The sequence below is a fragment of the Heterodontus francisci genome, chromosome 16, assembly GCF_036365525.1.
Source record: "Heterodontus francisci isolate sHetFra1 chromosome 16, sHetFra1.hap1, whole genome shotgun sequence".
In the NCBI taxonomy this organism is placed as follows: domain Eukaryota; kingdom Metazoa; phylum Chordata; class Chondrichthyes; order Heterodontiformes; family Heterodontidae; genus Heterodontus; species Heterodontus francisci.
The window spans coordinates 30,485,370-30,503,173 of record NC_090386.1 but is presented as its reverse complement, the minus strand read 5'-3'; the positions used below and the strand labels follow the sequence as shown (position 1 = coordinate 30,503,173).

Below are 17,804 nucleotides of genomic sequence, written 5' to 3'. Positions count from 1 at the left end.
TTGAAAAAACCCCGCTGCAGCTGCTGTTTTTCCATTTAATCCACCACACAATTTTGCATTGCTGAGAGTAAAATTTATACATATTGGACATTGTTAAATTTTAAATTTCTAAATTGACAGATAGAATTGGACAAATTAACCCATTGGGCTCAGGGGCAGAGCCACAATGGATTCTTTGTGGGTTGTTTTTAAGCAGGTGATGGCAGGCCATGTGAGAATTGATGCCACGGCAAAAGATCCAGCAGCTTTGAGAATTTAAGACCTTAATTGCAGACATCAAATATCACAGCATCTTTATCAATGAGACAATTTTCAGCATCTGCAGTATTTTGCTTTTATTTTAGTAGACAATTTAATCTACCAGGTGTGTCAGCTTTTGACAGCAAAGGCCCTCAAGGGACCTTTTGTGTCAAAATCATTGGTGGGGGTGTACAAGGGAAGGAGCCAACAATCAAACCAGCATTCAAAATTTATCAAACGGACAACAAGCACCAATCACCCCGATTACCCCCACATTTTGATTACTAACAAGTAAGGTTACGACCCAACAGCCACAAGTGACTGGTCTCCCTTGCCCAGCCTTGACTACAGAAAATGGACTTGCGATAATAAAAACTAATAAAATTGTATATGATAACATAAAACTTGAGTTGGTACCGGTAATATTGAATATGTCAGATATCCAGCTACCTGGCTGGTGTCCTAAGAACCGAGAGTTGTACAAGGTTACTGTAACAATTGCTGAGACAGGAATTTGGTAATGAGGGAATAATGAAGGGAAAGAGACATAAACATAGTTTAGTGAATGACGCAGCCACAGTCCTTAATACAGGAACTTCAATTGTCAATACTATAGATTTGGAAAATGTGGACCAGAATGTTAGAACATTTAGTCAGCTAGTAAAGGATATTTTGAAAAAGGAACAAAAAGGACAGAGTGGTGTAGCTAAAGTAGGAAAGGACTTGATGAATACGGTGACAGGAAGGGTGATGAGACTGCCAAGGTATGTCGTAGCAGGTAGTGAGGAAATAGGACCCGCAAGAGAAAGAGTTAAAGATTTGTGAAGGAGCTGTGCAGACAACTGCATAAGGTGAGGCAGGAGGTTCTATAGAAACATGATAGAGGAACAGACAAAGGTGCCTGTTGTGGAAGGCAAAGTAATGGTAAAGGGAAGGGCCGATAGAAATACATGGTACCGACTAAAAAAAAATATAATCAAGGGAATAATGGTAGTATTAATAGGCATTTGGACTATTATTAGATGGGTTACTAACTGGGCAAGGATTGTGGGGAACGAAACCTGAGTACAACGGGACCATATAGATAATTTCAAAAGAGTAGAGATGATAAGAATATAAATTAACTCCTGGATTCCCCAGGACATGTTCGGTCCCCACAGGTAGACATGTATCCCTCATCGGAGGATACTCACAACATGGACAAGTACTAACACCTGGTGACCACCAGGGCAGTGTGTTTAAATTACAGATATAACCACTAGTGGCGAATGGGAAAGAACCGGACTGCAGTGGCTGTGGGGCCTGAAGAACAAAGACCCGGTAATGGATGCACAACGGATTAATGAAAGGAGTATTAATATGGACTATATGAACTATGGGGCATTGCACAACATGTTGGATGGGAAGTGTGTACGGTGTTCCACAGATGACCGTGCTAACTGCGTGACCAGACAGAAAGGGGAAGGGGTAACTGAGAGCTGTGTCTTTGGAATTATTTGTGCCCCTCCCATTGGGCAACAGATCATAAGGAAAGTTGAAAGGAACATGGATGTGTGTGGGTACATCGAGCCCAGGGGAAGCGTTGTATGATAATGTTAAACATGAGATTGTGCCTGCCCTGGTCAATATCTCAAATGCCGGGATATTGTACGGAACAGGCAAGAAATATAATAGTGTATTAAGTAAGATTGTAATGCAGCAGGCTGCTGATGCCATGGGTGCCACCAGATTTAGAGGCCAGGATCAGCTTTATAGAACAAAGAGTGGGATAGTTAATGACGTTGCTACCAGATTCAATACCGGTGCCTCCATAGTAAAATACAGTTAATACTGGCCATAATATGGGGCATACTAGCTTGCCATTCATACAGGCGCTATGTGCAGCGAAGGAGGATGAAAACCAGAGCAAAGGCAAGGGAGACAATTTGTCTATCTAGAAATATTATTTTAGTAACCGGTAACATATATTAATGAACAGTGACATTTCAAATAATGAGAGTGTTTGTAGTACATACAGTTTGTGAATGTTAGAACAAATTCGAGAAAATTCGAGGCAAATTGATGCAAGACAGGTGCCAGTTTGGATCAATGACACCCAGTTGGAATACTTAACTAGTCACACAAATGATAAAATTACCAGGTGCCAAATCAGAAAATTTAAAGTATGGAAAGATCAGGAATGTGTAAATACAGGATCTATGAGTATTGGAGTAGTGTTGGGAATACCTGTAATTCTGAGAGATAAGTTAGGGATGCAATTATACAAAGTAGAAAATACAGGAGTGATAAGGGGAAAGATTACATAAAATACAATGATATTTTACCCTATGTTATGGAAATTGGAAAAGAGGTAATTGGAACAATATTGTCCATTGTCTGAGTGTAGTCTGGAAAACCAGGTGGTCATACGTCCTCATCCTAAATATAAAACGGCAGAATCAAAATGTGGGTTTAATGCCACTGTAAATTACACCATGGAGACTAGGAAAGCATTGTCAGAGCTAACCCATGTGGCCTATATGGGAAAGGGGAGATATCGCTTAGCCACCACAGCGAAGGAGTACCAGTATGGACATAAACGGACTTGTCCGGTGAGCAACAGTACATTTTGGTTCAACCCACAAATACCAACCCGAGTAGGGAAGATGGAGTTGGTACAGATACATAAGCAAAAGACAGAAACAATAACTGTGACAGAAAGTATTAAGGAGGATTTGACTATTCAGCCATTGCCCACACGCTTGGGTAAAGAGAGACAGCAGCTAGAAGTCATTGCTGTAGTGTAATACAATTTGGAACAACAGTCGAAGAGGCAACAAGATGAGATTGATGAGATAAATGATTCTACCTGGCAGGAGGACTTATGGAACTGGGGGTCAGACGTGCAGATACACCCCTGGTTTAGAATTATCTCCCATGTCCTGATAGTGGTTTTGGGTATCATGGTGTTATATGTGACCTACTTAAATTGGCAACTTTAGAAATTAATTAGGCGATGTAAGAGGATGTATGAACACAGGTTGGACAGTTACCCGAAAAAGCAATCTGTATTCGAACTTACTCTATAAATGGATAGGCAATTAGTTATGCCACACAAGGGTAAATGTATAACCTATTCATATATTGTTAAAATTAATTAGTGAAAGATCAGTATACTCTAAGAATGAAATTGCGACTGTATTATGTTCGCACAATTGATTGATTATGTAATAGTGATGTTTAAATTGTGCTTTCTTCAATATTACACTGCTTATGCTTTTGCTTTGCAAATGAAATTGTAATTGTACAAGTGTATCACCTTTTATGTTGTAAGAAAGTAGTTGAAGCCCCTGCAAAACTTATGCCTTTACAGAGTTCCCGCAGGCCCCTCTTATGGCACAAGCAGGCAACGTATTGAGTGCGACCCCTCTGGGTGTTGAAGGCTGTTTCTAGACAAATAGAGACCAATAAAGGCACCTAGGTGGGATGAAGGGATTGACTTTTAAAAATGTTTTGAAGAATCGAAGGGGGGACTGCGAGAACAGAATTTAGATTTTAGAATTTTTAAGAACAGAATTACATGGGAACATTTAAGATGAAACAATTAATCAGTCATGTACTGCTAACAAGCTAGCTCCAGTGCTGTAGGGAGGGACAGCTTATCAGAAATGACTTCATAACTTCAGGGCTGCAGAGGCAACTTGGCCTTGCAGCTGGTACAGCGAGAGAGAGAGACATTGTACTTCAACAGCACTCTTCTTATCACCCAGACATGACAATCCTAGGGAAAGGCTAGAATGCAAAACATACCGACCAGGCTAATACACGCCCCCTTGTTAGAGGGTGGCTCAGCCTACCCTTCAGATTCAGCAGTTGCTGAGTTTTTTATATTTGCTTTTATATTATACTGTTTAAATGTTATTTGAGTAAATAGATCCATATATTCCTAGTGAATATATATAATCATATATAAGTTGATCAGTAGAGAGAAGGTTATCATAGAATGATAAAAGGGGGGAATGTGGAAGTGAGCAGAACGACATGGCACTATGCTAGATGGGAAATATAGCCAAGTTAGGAGTAGTCACTTTGCTGAGCTCTGATGAAATGATTTAAAGCTTGAGAAACTGCAATGAAATAGTTAAAAGTAAAGGCTGAGAGTGTGAGATCGTATAAACTTACAGGCACTGGTAATTGCAAGGACATTTATTCATTCATGACTTGATTGTGTGACTCCTTGTGGTTTGGAACAAATGGATTCCTGTGAGAGATGCTGGCCATCCCTGTGTGAGTGATGATAAGGAATGAAAGGCCACACTATCACTGTATACTGTTGCTGCTTGGTGTTACTTCATGATGTGACTTGATAGAGATTACAGGATCCCAGGACTTATGACAATTGTGGGAAGCAAAAGCAGTATCTGTGGGAATCAAAATCAGTATCTTGTTCCTAACTCCTCTTCCTTTGCTAATTGTCTTAATGTCTGTTTTCTTTTAATCTTGCTGATACAAAACGATATTTTATTAGTAACAAGTATGTATTGAGAATGGAGTGTATTGTAACCTCAGTAACAGATATACTGCATGTCACCACGTGGGTGAAGTCGAATTGTACCGCACTGATTGGTTAAACAAGGAGGTGTAGCATGAATCTTAATGTATAAACAGTAGTACCTGTATCACAAACTTCACTTACTCTGGGGGGGGACCCGACAGACTCTGGTGGAGTCAGTGCCACTGTTCTCAGAGTAAGTCCGCTGGCGACTGCGCAAATAAAGTAATTGATTTTACCTACACATCCGACTCGGTATATTTACTGAACCAGACTGAAGGCAAAAAGAACTCAGATTTACACAAACAGCAAAGGTCCCAGCACTGATCCCTGCGGAACACCACTAGTCACATCCCTCCATTCAGAAAAACACCCATCCACTGATCCCCTCTGACTTCTATGACCGAGCCAGTTCTGTAACCATCTTGCCAGCTCACCTCAGATCCCGTGTGACTTCACCTTTTGTACCAGTCTGCCATGCGGGACTTTGTCAAAGGCTTTACTGAAGTCCATATAGACAACATCCACTGCCCTTCCTTCATCAATCATCTTCGTCACTTGCTCAAAAAACTCAATCAAATTAGTAAGACACGACCTTCCCTTCACAAAACCATGCTGTCTCTCGCTAATAAGTTTGTTTGTTTCCAAATGGGAGTAAATCCCATCCCGAATAATCCTCTCTAATAGTTTCCCTACCACTGACGTAAGGCTCACTGGCTGATAATTTCCTGGATTATCCTTGCCACCCTTCTTAAACAAAGGCACAACATTGGCTATTCTCCAGTCTTCTGGGACCTCACCTGTAGCCAATGAGGATGCAAGGATTTCTGTCAAGGCCCCAGCAATTTCTTCCCTTGCCTCCCTCAGTATTCTGGGGTAGATCCCATGAGGCCCTGGGGACTTATCTACCTTAATGCTTTGCAAGACACCCAACACCACCTCCTTTCTGATAATGAGATGACTGAGACTATCTGCACTCCCTTCCCTAGGCTCATCATCCACCAAGTCCTTCTCTTTGGTGAATACTGATGCAAAGTACTCATTTAGTACCTCGCCCATTTCCTCTGGCTCCACACATAAATTCCATCCTCTGTCTTTGAGTGGGCCAACCCTTTCCCTGGTTACCCTCTTGCTCTTTATATACGTATAAAAAGCCTTGGGATTTTCCTTAATCCTGTTTGCCAATGACTTCATGACCCCTTTTCGCCCTCCTAATTCCTTGCTTAAGTTCCTTCCTACTGTCTTTATATTCCTCAAGTGCTTCATCTGCTCCTAGCCTTCCAGCCCTTACAAATGCTTCCTTTTTCTTTTTGACTAGGCTCACAGTATCCCGTGTTATCCAAGCTTCCCGAAACTTGCCAAACTTGTCTTTCTTCCTCACAGGAACATGCTGGTCCTGGATTCTAATCAGCTGACATTTGAAAGACTCCCACATGTCAGATGTTGATTTACCCTCAAACAGCCGCCCCCAATTTAAATTCTTCAGTTCCTGCCTAATATTGTTATAATTAGCCTTCCCCCAATTTAGCACCTTCACCCGAGGACTACTCTTATCCTTATCCACAAGTACCTTAAAACTTATGGAATTATGGTCACTGTTCCGGAAATGCTCCCCCACTGAAACTTCGACCACCTGGCCGGGCTCATTCCTCAATACCAGGTCCAGAATGGCCCCATCCCTAGTTGGACTATCTACATACTGTTTCAAGAAGCCCTCCTGGATGCTCTTCACAAATTCTGCCCCATCCAAGCCCCTAGCACTAAGTGAGTCCCAGTCAATATTGGGGAAGTTAAAATCACCCACCACCACAACCCTGTTATCTTTACATCTTTCCAAAATCTGTCTACATATCTGCTCCTCTACCTCCCGCTGGCTGTTGGGAGGCCTGTAGTAAACCCCCAACATCGTGACTGCACCCTTCCTATTCCTGAACTCCACCCATATTGCCTCGCTGCATGACCCCTCCGAGGTGTCCTCCCGCAGTACAGCTGTGATATTCTCCTTAACCAGTAATGCAACTCCCCCACTCAACACCCCACCACTCATCTGAAAGATAGCACCTCAGACAGTGCAGCAGCAGTCCCTCACCAATGCACTGGAGTGTCCGCCTTGATTTTTGTGTTCAAGGCTTCAATTGGCTTCAAGGTCCATGGACTTGGAAGGGGAAATCGACCAGAATACTGCTCATGATCAGCTCCCAACTGTGTCAAGCTAACAGTTAGAGGGGGCTACAAGAGGTCCCCTGATCTGCTTGCTGCTCATTTCCTTCTGCATTTTTTTCTTACCTAAAGGAGAGGTTGAAACTTTCTGTATGGACTTTGGGGAGATTGTACATTAATTTGGTTTTCCGACTCCTTGTTGATCAGCTCTGAGATGCTGTCCGCTGACTCACAATGTGGAAAGTATGTAGGTGCAGATATCAACTGTGATACCCCACTAAGATTGAATACCTGTTGCTCCTTCCTATTTAGGCTTGCGTATTCAGAATAACCATTTGGGAGAGAAGAACAAACTAATATTTTTTGTATATAATTAAAAGACCCCTTTCCTATCCTGAGTGGCGTGAAACAGGGTTGTGTTCTCGCACCCACACCTTTTGGGATTTTCTTCTCCCTGCTGCTTTCACATGCGTTCAAGTCCTCGGAAGAAGGAATTTTCTTCCACACAAGATCAGGGGGCAGGTTGTTCAACCTTGCCCGTCTAAGAGCGAAGTCCAAAGTACGGAAAGTCCTCATCAGGGAACTCCTCTTTGCTGATGATGCTGCTTTAACATCTCACGCTGAAGAGTGCCTGCAGAGTCTCATCGACAGGTTTGCGGCTGCCTGCAATGAATTTAGCCTAACCATCAGCCTCAAGAAAACGAACATCATGGAGCAGGACGTCAGAAATGCTCCATCCATCAATATTGGCGACCACGCTCTGGAAGTGGTTCAAGAGTTCACCTACCTAGGCTCAACTATCACCAGTAACCTGTCTCTAGATGCAGAAATCAACAAGCGCATGGGAAAGGCTTCCACTGCTATGTCCAGACTGGCCAACAGAGTGTGGGAAAATGGCGCACTGACACGGAACACAAAAGTCCAAGTGTATCAAGCCTGTGTCCTCAGTACCTTGCTCTACGGCAGCGAGGCCTGGACGACGTATGTCAGCCAAGAGCGACGTCACAATTCATTCCATCTTCACTGCTTCCAGAGAATACTTGGCATCAGGTGGCAGAACCGTATCTCCAACACAGAAGTCCTCGAGGCGGCCAACATCCCCAGCTTATGCACACTACTGAGTCAGCGGCGCTTGAGATGGCTTGGCCCTGTGAGCCGCATGGAAGATGGCAGGATCCCCAAAGACACATTGTACAGCGAGCTCGCCACTGGTATCAGACCCATCGGCCGTCCATGTCTCCGCTTTAAAGACGTCTGCAAACGCGACATGAAATCCTGTGACATTGATCACAAGTCGTGGGAGTCAGTTGCCAGCGTTCGCCAGAGCTGGCGGGCAGCCATAAAGGCGGGGCTAAAGTGTGGTGAGTCGAAGAGACTTAGCAGTTGGCAGGAAAAAAGACAGCGGCGCAAGGGAAGAGCCAACTGTGAAACAGCCCCGACAACCAAATTTTTCTGCAGCACCTGTGGAAGAGCCTGTCACTCTAGAATTGGCCTTTATAGCCACTCCAGGCGCTGCTCCACACACCACTGACCACCTCCAGGCGCTTACCCATTGTCTCTCGAGATTAGGAGGCCAGAGATTAAAAGTAGCACCTGCAGTGTATGCTTTGTTCCTTGTGCCTGTTTACATGCAAATTTCTGTCGTGTTTCAAAAAATTGTGGCAATCGCTTTCATAGAATCATAGAAAGTTTAAGGCACAGAAAGAGGCCGCTTGGTCCATCGTGCCTGTGCCAGCTGAAAAACGATCTACCTATTCTAATCCCACCTTCCAGCATTTGGTCTGTAGCCCTGCAGATTATGGCACTTGAGGTGCATATCCAGACTCCTTTTGAATGAGATGAGGGTTTCTGCCTCAACTACCCTTTCAGGCAGTGAATTCCAGACCCCCACCACCCCCTGTGTGAAAAAGTTTTTCCTCATCTCCCCTCTACTTTTTCTACCAATCACTTTAAATGTGCCCCCTCGTCACTGACCTCTCTGTGAAGGTAAATAGACCCTTTACCTCTGCTCTATCGAGGCCCCTCAGCCTTCTCTGTTCCAAGGAGAACCACCCCAGCCTATCCAATCTTTCCTCCATAGCTGCATTTTTCCAGTCCTGGCAACATCCTCGTAAATCTCCTCTGTACCCTCTCTAGTGCAATTACATCCTTTCTGTAATGATGTGACCAGAACTGCACACAGTACTCAAGTTGTGGCCTAATCAATGAATTATACAGTTCCAGCATAACCTTCCTGCTCTTATATTCAATACCTTGGCTGATAAAGGAAAGGATTCTATATGCCTTCTTAACCACCTTATCGACCTGTCCTGCTACCTTCAGAGATCTGTGGATATTCACTCCAAGGTCCCTTACTTCCTCTACACCTCTCAGTATTTTCCCATTAATTGTGTATTCCTTTGCGTTGTTTGACCTCCCCAATGCATCACCTCACACTATTCCAAGTTGAATTCCATTTGTCACTTTTCTGCCCATCTGACCAGACCACCAATATCTTACTGCAGCCTACAGCTATCCTCCTTGTTATTTACCACACAGCCAATCTTTGTATCATTTGCAAGCTTCTTGATCATGCCCTCTACATTTACGTCCAAATCGTTAATATATACCACAAAAAGTAGGGGCCCCAGTACTGAGCCCTGCGGAACGCCACTGGAAATAGCCCTCCAGTCGCTAAAGCGCCCATCCACAATTACCCTTTGTTTCCTGCTACTGAGCCAATTTTGTATCCAACTTGCTGCATTTCCCTGGATCATGTGGGGTTTTACTTTTTAACCAGTCTGCCATGTGGGACCTTGTCAAAAGCCTTGCGAAAAACCCGTGTAGGCCACATCAACTGCACTACCCTCATCTATCTTCCTTGTTACTACTCCAAAAAATTCGATCAAGTTGGTCAAACAAGATCTTCCCTTAACAAATCCATGCTGACTAACCTTGATTACCCTATACCCTGGTCATCCTGTCTCTCAGAATAGATTCCAATAATTTGCCCACCATTGAGGTTAGACTGACTGGCCTGTAATTATTCGGTCTATCCTTCGCTCCCTTTTCAAACAGAGGTACAACTTTAGCAGTTCTCCAATCCTCTGGGACCACACCTGTATCCAGTGAGGACTGGAAAATGATGGTCAGACCTTCTGCAATTTCCTCTTTTGCTGCTTTAACAGCCTAGGGTACATTTCTAATGGCCCTGGTGATTTATCAACTTTCAAGGATACTAATCCCATTAATACGTCCTTTCCCCCTATGTTTATCATATCCAATACTTCACACTCTTCCTCCTCAACTACAATATCTGCATCGTCTCCCTTTTGTGAAGACAGATGCAAAGTATTCATTAAGAACCATACCAACAATGTACAGGAAACTATCCCAGCAATAGAAAATATATTGCTGTCTTAAAGTTTGCAATTCCTTCAACCTCTGATCTTTGCAAAAATACTTTTAAAATCAAAAAGTAGAAGTAAACTCAGAATTTCGCCCTGGATTCTGACCTCGCTCTGTATTTAGCAGTTGGACATTATGATGTTAAAGGGCCGCAGTTTGATCTAATGAGTTGATTAGGACAGTATATATTACATAATACAATGTGCTGTACATTGTCTTACATTCCTGTCATTTATAGAGCAATGGGTAATCCAAATTCCCAGTGAAATCACCAGACATTTATAATTGTTTTTTAATGTTAAGTAATTTATTTTTTCCTCGTTTCTTAGAATTTTCATTACCCTATCTTCATGACTTTGGTTCACCTTGTGATGATCTTTGTATTCTCCGGAATAAGCCGAATAATCACTTCGTGGTGTACTGGCAAATCACACATCTGTCTGTCATGGAAACTGTATATGAAGAGGGTTGCTGCCACAGGTAACATTATTCCCTACTCTTGCTTCCTCTCTTTGTCATCCACACCAGGCAATATCAATCTGTGAAATTTGTAGATTGAGAGTCTGTTTCACAAAGATGTGTGGGACCAGATTCCAGGCTGCTTTCAGCTGGCACACTGTAGTTATATTGCTGGCTGTCAATCACACTGAGCATATCTCAAAAGTAGCACAAGGTGTGCGCGCGCTTAGATGTAAGCCAAACAATTAATTTTTCATGTTGGGAGAATATGGACAGGTTTCTGCATTTAAACCAGTGAAAAATTTAAGCTATAAAGTTTAAGGTTTGTTACACTTTTAAAATGTGGCTTGACACCAGGCTGGAGCGATGCTGAAGTCAGTAAGAAGTCAAATTAGCCTGAGGCAATGCTTCAGACATTGTGTCACTGTTGCAAGTATGTAAAACAACACCACAGGCTGTTCCACAAGTGTTAGTCCTCAGTACTTTAAAGTGGCCTTCTAATTGTTCTTGGGCCTGAAACCACCAAAACTCAGCCCCTTTTAGTTGCCTAGTCTCATTGATTCAGCTCACCTCCTTCATCCCCGCACCCCCCTCCACCCACCCCCCCACCACCAATTCTCTCTCTCTACATATTGGGCCTAGGCAACCTATCTTCATCCAGTGCCTGTATCCATTGCTGACATGGTACGTGATGACTCCCATCTTGCTCTACACATTGGCTTTTTAATGAAGTTAAAACTTAGGAATTGAGTATATAAACAGAAAATGCTGGAAATACTAGGTAGTTCAGGCATCATCTATGGAGAGAGAAGGAGTTTATGTTTCAGGTCTGTGACCATTCGTTGCATCTGGAAAAAGTAAGAGATGTAACCGATTTTAAACAAGTAATGAGGCAGGGAAAGGGGGAGGGGAGGAGGCAGGAGCCAGAAGGAAGGTCTGCAATAGGTTGGAAAGCAGGAGTGGTTTAAATACAAAAGTAATAATGGTTTAAGGCAAAAGTGGTGATAATGGGACAACTAAAGAAACAAAAGATGGATCTTGAGATGTAAATGGCAAAATGGCAACAGCACAATCATTACCAGTAGCTGCTGTCTCTGGGTTTAGGCGGGGTGGGGGATGGTGGAAATGAGAGCCATGATGATAATCTGAAATTGTTGAACTCGGGTAGAGTCGGGAAGGCTGCAGAGTGCCTAGCTGAAGGATCAAATGCTGTTTCTCGAGCTCCTGTTGGAGGAGGTGGAGGTCAGAGTGGGAGCGGAGCAGAGAATTAAAATGGTTGTGGACAGAACAGAAGTGTTCAGCAAAGTGTCTCCCCGATGTTGAGTAGAGCACACTGTGAGCAACGAATACATTATACTAAATTGCAAGTAAGTGGCTGTTTCATCTGGAAGGAGTGTTTGGGACTCTGGATGTTGGAAAATGAGGAGGTGAAGGTAAGGTGTTGCATTTCCTGTGCTTGCATGGAAAGGTGTTAAGGGGAGGGGTGTTGAGGAATGAGCCAGGAATGGCATTGGGAAAGGTCTCTTCGGAATGTTAAAAAGGGAGGGGAGGGGAAAAATGTATTTGGCATCATGCTGACGGGGCGGAGAATGATCCATTGAATGGAGGCTGGTGGTATGTAAGGTGAGGACATTGTGGTTCTGGGAGGGAGGGGAAGGGGTGAGAACAGAAGTGCAAGAAGTGGGATGGACATGAAGGGGGGAATTCTTCAGTTGATGAAAATATGATATATTGCAAGCACTGGTGTGGAACGTTTTATTGTCAGAACAAATGCGATGACATAGGGAAAATGGGAGAATGGAATAGAGTCCTTACAGGAAGCAGGGTGGGTGGAAGTGTAATCAAGGTAGCTGTGAGAATTAGTGGGCTTATAGTAGATATCGATTGACAGTCTGTCCCCAGAAATGGAAGTCGAGAAGCCAAGGAAAGGACCATGTGAAGGCGAGGGAAGGGTGGAAGTCTGAATCAAAGTTGATTAAATTTTCCAGTTCTGAATGAGAGCAAGAAGTGGCACAATACAGTCATCAATGTACTGGAAAAAGAGGATTCCAAAGTAGAATTGGAACAAAGTGTTCCATGTATTCCACAAAAAGTCAGACATAGCTATGACCCACATGGATTCCCATAACAGCACCTTTTATTTGGAGGACGTGAGTAGAGTCAAAGGAGAAGTTGTTTAATGTGAGAACAAGTTCAGCCAGGAAGAGGAGGGTGGTGGTTTTGTTCAAGGAAGAAGTGGATTGCCTCCAGGTCATCCTCGTGGAGAATGGAGATTGTGAGGGATCGGACGTTCATTGTGAAAAGGAGACGGTTAGGGCTAGGAAACAGTTAAAAGTGCAGAGGGTGCCAGAAAAGTCACAGGTTGATCACTAGAGACTGGATAAGGGACGAACAATAGACTCCAGATAGGAGGCTTGGGAAGGAGGTAAAGCGGGCTGTATGGGCTTTGGGGACTGAGATTGGAGGCTGTGAAGGGATGATCTCCAGAGGAGATGAGGCCCTTTACAGTATGGGAAACAATAGCTTGATATTTAGAAGTGGTGTCACAGTCCAGGGGGAGGTCGGAGGACGTGTCTGAGAATTGGTGTTTAGCCTCTGCAAGGTAGGGGTCGGTTTGCCAAACGACAACAGCGCTATCCGTGTCAGCAGGTTTAATGACAGTGTCAGGGTTGGACCTGAGAGAATGGAGTGCTGCATGTTCAGAGAAAGGTAGGTTAGAGTGAGTGGGCGGAGCAGAGAAATTGAGATGAAAAGATCTTGAAAGGGTAAGAGGCCTGAGGGAGGGGTCCAGATGGACCAAAAATTCTGAAAATGGGAGAAGGAGTCCACTGTGCAGAGGAAGACTCCTGTCCAAAGAAGTGGGTGCAGAGATGAAGGCGATGGAAGAACTCAGCATTGTGCCAGTCTCAAAATTCATGAGGTAGGAGCATAAGGGGACGAAGCTGAGGTCGGATGGTTTGGGATCTTTTGAGTGGATAATGGAAACGCAGCGGAGTGTGGGATTGGAAAGAGGGATAGATCAGAGGAAAGTGAAGGGAGAAGAAGTATCCCGAGGGATAAAAACAAGAAATGCTGGAACCACTCAGCAGGTCTGGCAGCATCTGTGAAAAGAGAAGCAGAGTTAACATTTCGGGTCAGTGACCCTTCTTCGGAACTGACAAACATTAGAAAAGTCACAGGTTATAAGCAAGTGAGGTGGGGGTGGGGCAAGAGATAACAAAGGAGGTGTAGATTGGACCAGGCCACATAGCTGACCAAAAGGTCATGGAGCAAAGGCAAACAATATGTTAATGGTGTGTTGAAAGACAAAGCATTAGTACAGATTAGGTATTAATGCACTGAATATATTGAACAGCAGCAAGTGCAAACCTGAAAAAAAAAACAGTGGGTAAGCAAACTGAACAAACTAAGATGAAATGAAATAAATGCAAAAAAAGATTGTAAAAAAAAAAAAGAAAAAATAACTAAAATGAAAGTAAAATGGGGGGCTGTCATGCTCTGAAATTATTGAACTCAATGTTCAGTCCGGCAGGCTGTAGTGTGCCTAATCAGTAGATGAGATGCTGTTCCTCGAGCTTGTGTTGATGTTCACTGGAACACTGCAGCAATCCCAGGACAGAGATGTGAGCATGAGAGCAGGGGGTAGTGTTGAAATGGCAAGCAACCGGAAGCTCAGGGTCCTGCTTGCGGACTGAGCGGAGATGTTCCGCAAAGCGGTCACCCAGTCTGCGCTTGGTCTCCCCAATGTAGAGGAGACCACACTGTGAGCAGCGAATACAGTATACTACATTGAAAGAAGTACAAGTAAATCGCTGCTTCACCTGAAAGGAGTGTTTGGGGCCTGGGATAGTGAGGAGAGAGGAGGTAAATGGGCAGGTATTACACCTTCTGCGATTGCAGGGGAAGGTGCCATGGGACGGGACGAGGTGGTGGGGGTAATGGAGGAGTGGACCAGGGTGTCTCGGAGGGAACAATCCCTTCGGAATGCTGACAGGGGAAGGGAGGGGAAGATGCGTTTGGTAGTGGCATCATGCTGGAGGTGGCGGAAATGGCGGAGGATGATCCTGAGGGGATTTGGTTTCTTAGAGTTGTTGAAGCTTGCAAGCCTTGACACCTGAAAGGAATAAAAAAATATTTATTGTTAAAGTGCCGCATGAGTCAAAACATGATCGTGGAACTGTGGACCAGGACAACTCTGAAAGAGAGTGAGTTGGTTCTGCTAAAAAGACAGTTTAAGAGTGTGCAAGTGATGGTGCATGGCTTTGAGCATGTACCTTGGGAAGCAGTGGTTCAAGAAACACTTCACATCTTGATGATGTAATGATAGGTGGACCTGAAACATGAAGGGCAGAAATCCAGGCTAGTTGCTGAGGAAGGAGATATGGCTGTGAATGTGAGTTTTAGTAGATACCTTATCAGATGTGAGAAGGGAAACAGAAAACAATAACATTGAATATTGGTAATGCACATATATGAAAGCTGTACAGTAACATTGGGAAGTGAGGCAAGAAGAATCTTCCAGAAAGAATACTAGAAAGTCTCAGATAAAAAGATGTAGGTGAGGCAAACAGACAATTTGTGTTATATGAAAAGAAAAGCATAAAAAGGTACAAAAAGGATTAGCATGGGAAGCTGATAATCGTACAGCACAATGTTTTCATCCATTAGCAAAACCATAAACAATCAACTGATGATTAATGTCATAAAAGCAAAATACTGCAGATGCTGGAAATCTGAAATAAAACCAAAAAGTGCTGGAAATACTCAGCAGGTGGGCAGCATCAGTGGAGAGAGAAGCAAAGTTAATGTTTTAGGTCAGTAACCTTTCATCAGAACTGGCAAAGGTTAGAAATGTAATAAGTTTTAAGCAAATAAAGTGGGAGTGGGGCAAAAGTGAACAAATGGGAAGGTGTTGATAGGGCAGAGGGTCACAGAGAATAACTGACAAGGAGATCATGGGGCAAAGGTAAAGACAAAGAGTGCGTTGATGATTAATGTTAATGGTTAATTATGTTGTTAAAGGTAAACAACTGAAGGGCATTGTTCAATTTCGGATTTGAAGTGAATATAAAGAGAGCCTGCTGGATACAAGTGTTTGTGAACAGAAGGCAGATATGTAATGCTGCAGCCTGTGAATAAACTATCAAGAAAAGGATATACATCGAGTTTAATTCCTCACTGTTTATCTTGGATTCATTTAACAATCAACATCATTGTGCTGATTTTTTTCCTACTGAATTTTTAAAAATCTTTCTATTACAGCCCTGGTGACTGCCTTGGACATCGGACTGTCTAATTGGAGCTTCCTGTTTATCACAGTTTCACTGTAAGTCACCCATCTTGCTACTGGGATTGGTCGTGACATTGAGACAATGTAATTGTCAGCATGATTTAACATAGTTTGAATGAATATATTCACAATCAACTGCTTTTGTTCAAGGAGTTTTATAAGCTTTTAGTTATGAGGTTATTGCTAATGTGCTTTTCAACTAATCCTTGACGTATGAGACCCTGATGATCCTCAATAATAACCATCAGTCAGTGCTGATTATTTAATGCTGAGTTATTTCTCCAAGGGCGAGGAGGAGTGTGGCTGGACTTTTTAAAAACTTGGTTTTAAAACCTTTTAGCATCTTTGTGATCTATGCACTATCTCACAAGGCTCTAAGCTCTGAAATTCCCTCCTTGCAACTCTCCACCTCTCCTCCTTTAAGACAGTTCTTAAAACCTACCTCTGTGATGAAGCTTTTGGTCGCTTGGATGTCTCCTTCTTTGCCTCTGTGTCTGATTATGCTTCTTTGAAGCACCTTGAAATAGTTTAACTGTGTCTGGGCCTTCCACCAAAAGGGAACATACTTTCCCTGTGGTTCATGTAGTTCAGGCAATAAATAGCAGAAATCAAGGGTTGAACCTGGTACTGTCCTGATCTGTAGTCCCAATACCTCACCAGATCCTCGTGGTCTTCACATCATCAAGGATGACTAATTTCTCAGCTGAACACATGTTGAAGAGGTTTCCTTGCATTGATTCTAACTGCTTATAACTAAGATTATGTATATTCCCTCCTTGGATTGGTTCTAATTGCTGCTGTTTCTTTGTTTCAGGTACACAATGACAAAATCAACTGCCATCTTATTTATTTTATTATTTTCAGTTGTATTCAAACTAGAGAAATTGGTAAGCATTGTCAGTTCAGCTACCAGTTAATACCATTATCGGAACCAATCTTACCGCACATGTGATAAGTAGGTATCCATTAGTAGTTGAGGAACTGAGGCCATTGTGTAGGACTAGCTAGGCCGAATAGCTCGACAAAGTAAATCAGGAAGCAGTGTTGGAACCTATGACATGCTTGTGTTTTCAAAGCCTATAGGAAGAGAAGACTAAGGAAGGTTAAGAAAAAGCTAGAGTCGGACATGGTCTTGATTTCAGCACAGTGATGAATTAGGGAAGAGGGAAGCCCATGTACTAATGGGGGCTGGGGAGAAATTTGATGTGACCTAGGAGAGGATGGAGGTTTAGAGGTGAAGAACCTTGTTGACGATGTGATTGGGGGTCTTTGGAAGTGTGTTTGTATGCAAGGAGATAATAGTTGATCTGGATTTGAGTGGGAGTGTAGAGGTTGTATACAGGCATTGTGGAAGTGAAGCATTGTATATGTGGCCTTTGTTATTTCTTCCATCTCCCAGAAGTACTGCAGTATGATCCCATAGGCACTAAAGTGCCTCTAGCATCTTGCTAGGTGACTTTGTTTACATGGGTGAGCCTTGATGGTGATGGACCCCAACACTTTATGGGCGGCACAGTAGCGCAGTGGTTAGCACCACAGCCTCACAGCTCCAGCGACCCAGGTTCAATTCTGGGTACTGCCTGTGTGGAGTTTGCAAGTTCTCCCTGTGTCTGCGTGGGTTTCCTCCGGGTGCTCCTGTTTCCTCCCACATGCCAAAAGACTTGCAGGTTGATAGGTAAATTGGCCATTATAAATTGCCCCTAGTATAGGTAGGTGGTAGGTAAATATAGAGACAGG

The 17,804-nt window shown here is 43.3% G+C and overlaps 1 protein-coding gene across 3 annotated transcripts in view; it reads left to right on the top strand.

Moving 5' to 3' along the window:
• The window catches only part of slc35c2 (solute carrier family 35 member C2), a 43,460-nt gene that overhangs the window by 8,809 nt on the left and 16,847 nt on the right, over positions 1 to 17,804 (top strand). For 2 of the 3 annotated variants that reach the window (XM_068048072.1, XM_068048073.1), the window contains exons 2-4: positions 10,648 to 10,798; positions 16,040 to 16,103; positions 16,882 to 16,954. In XM_068048072.1, coding sequence (XP_067904173.1) covers positions 10,648 to 10,798; positions 16,040 to 16,103; positions 16,882 to 16,954 — 288 coding nt within the window. The remainder of the gene's footprint in view (positions 1 to 10,647; positions 10,799 to 16,039; positions 16,104 to 16,881; positions 16,955 to 17,804) is intronic. The other variant, XM_068048074.1, reaches the window with a different exon arrangement.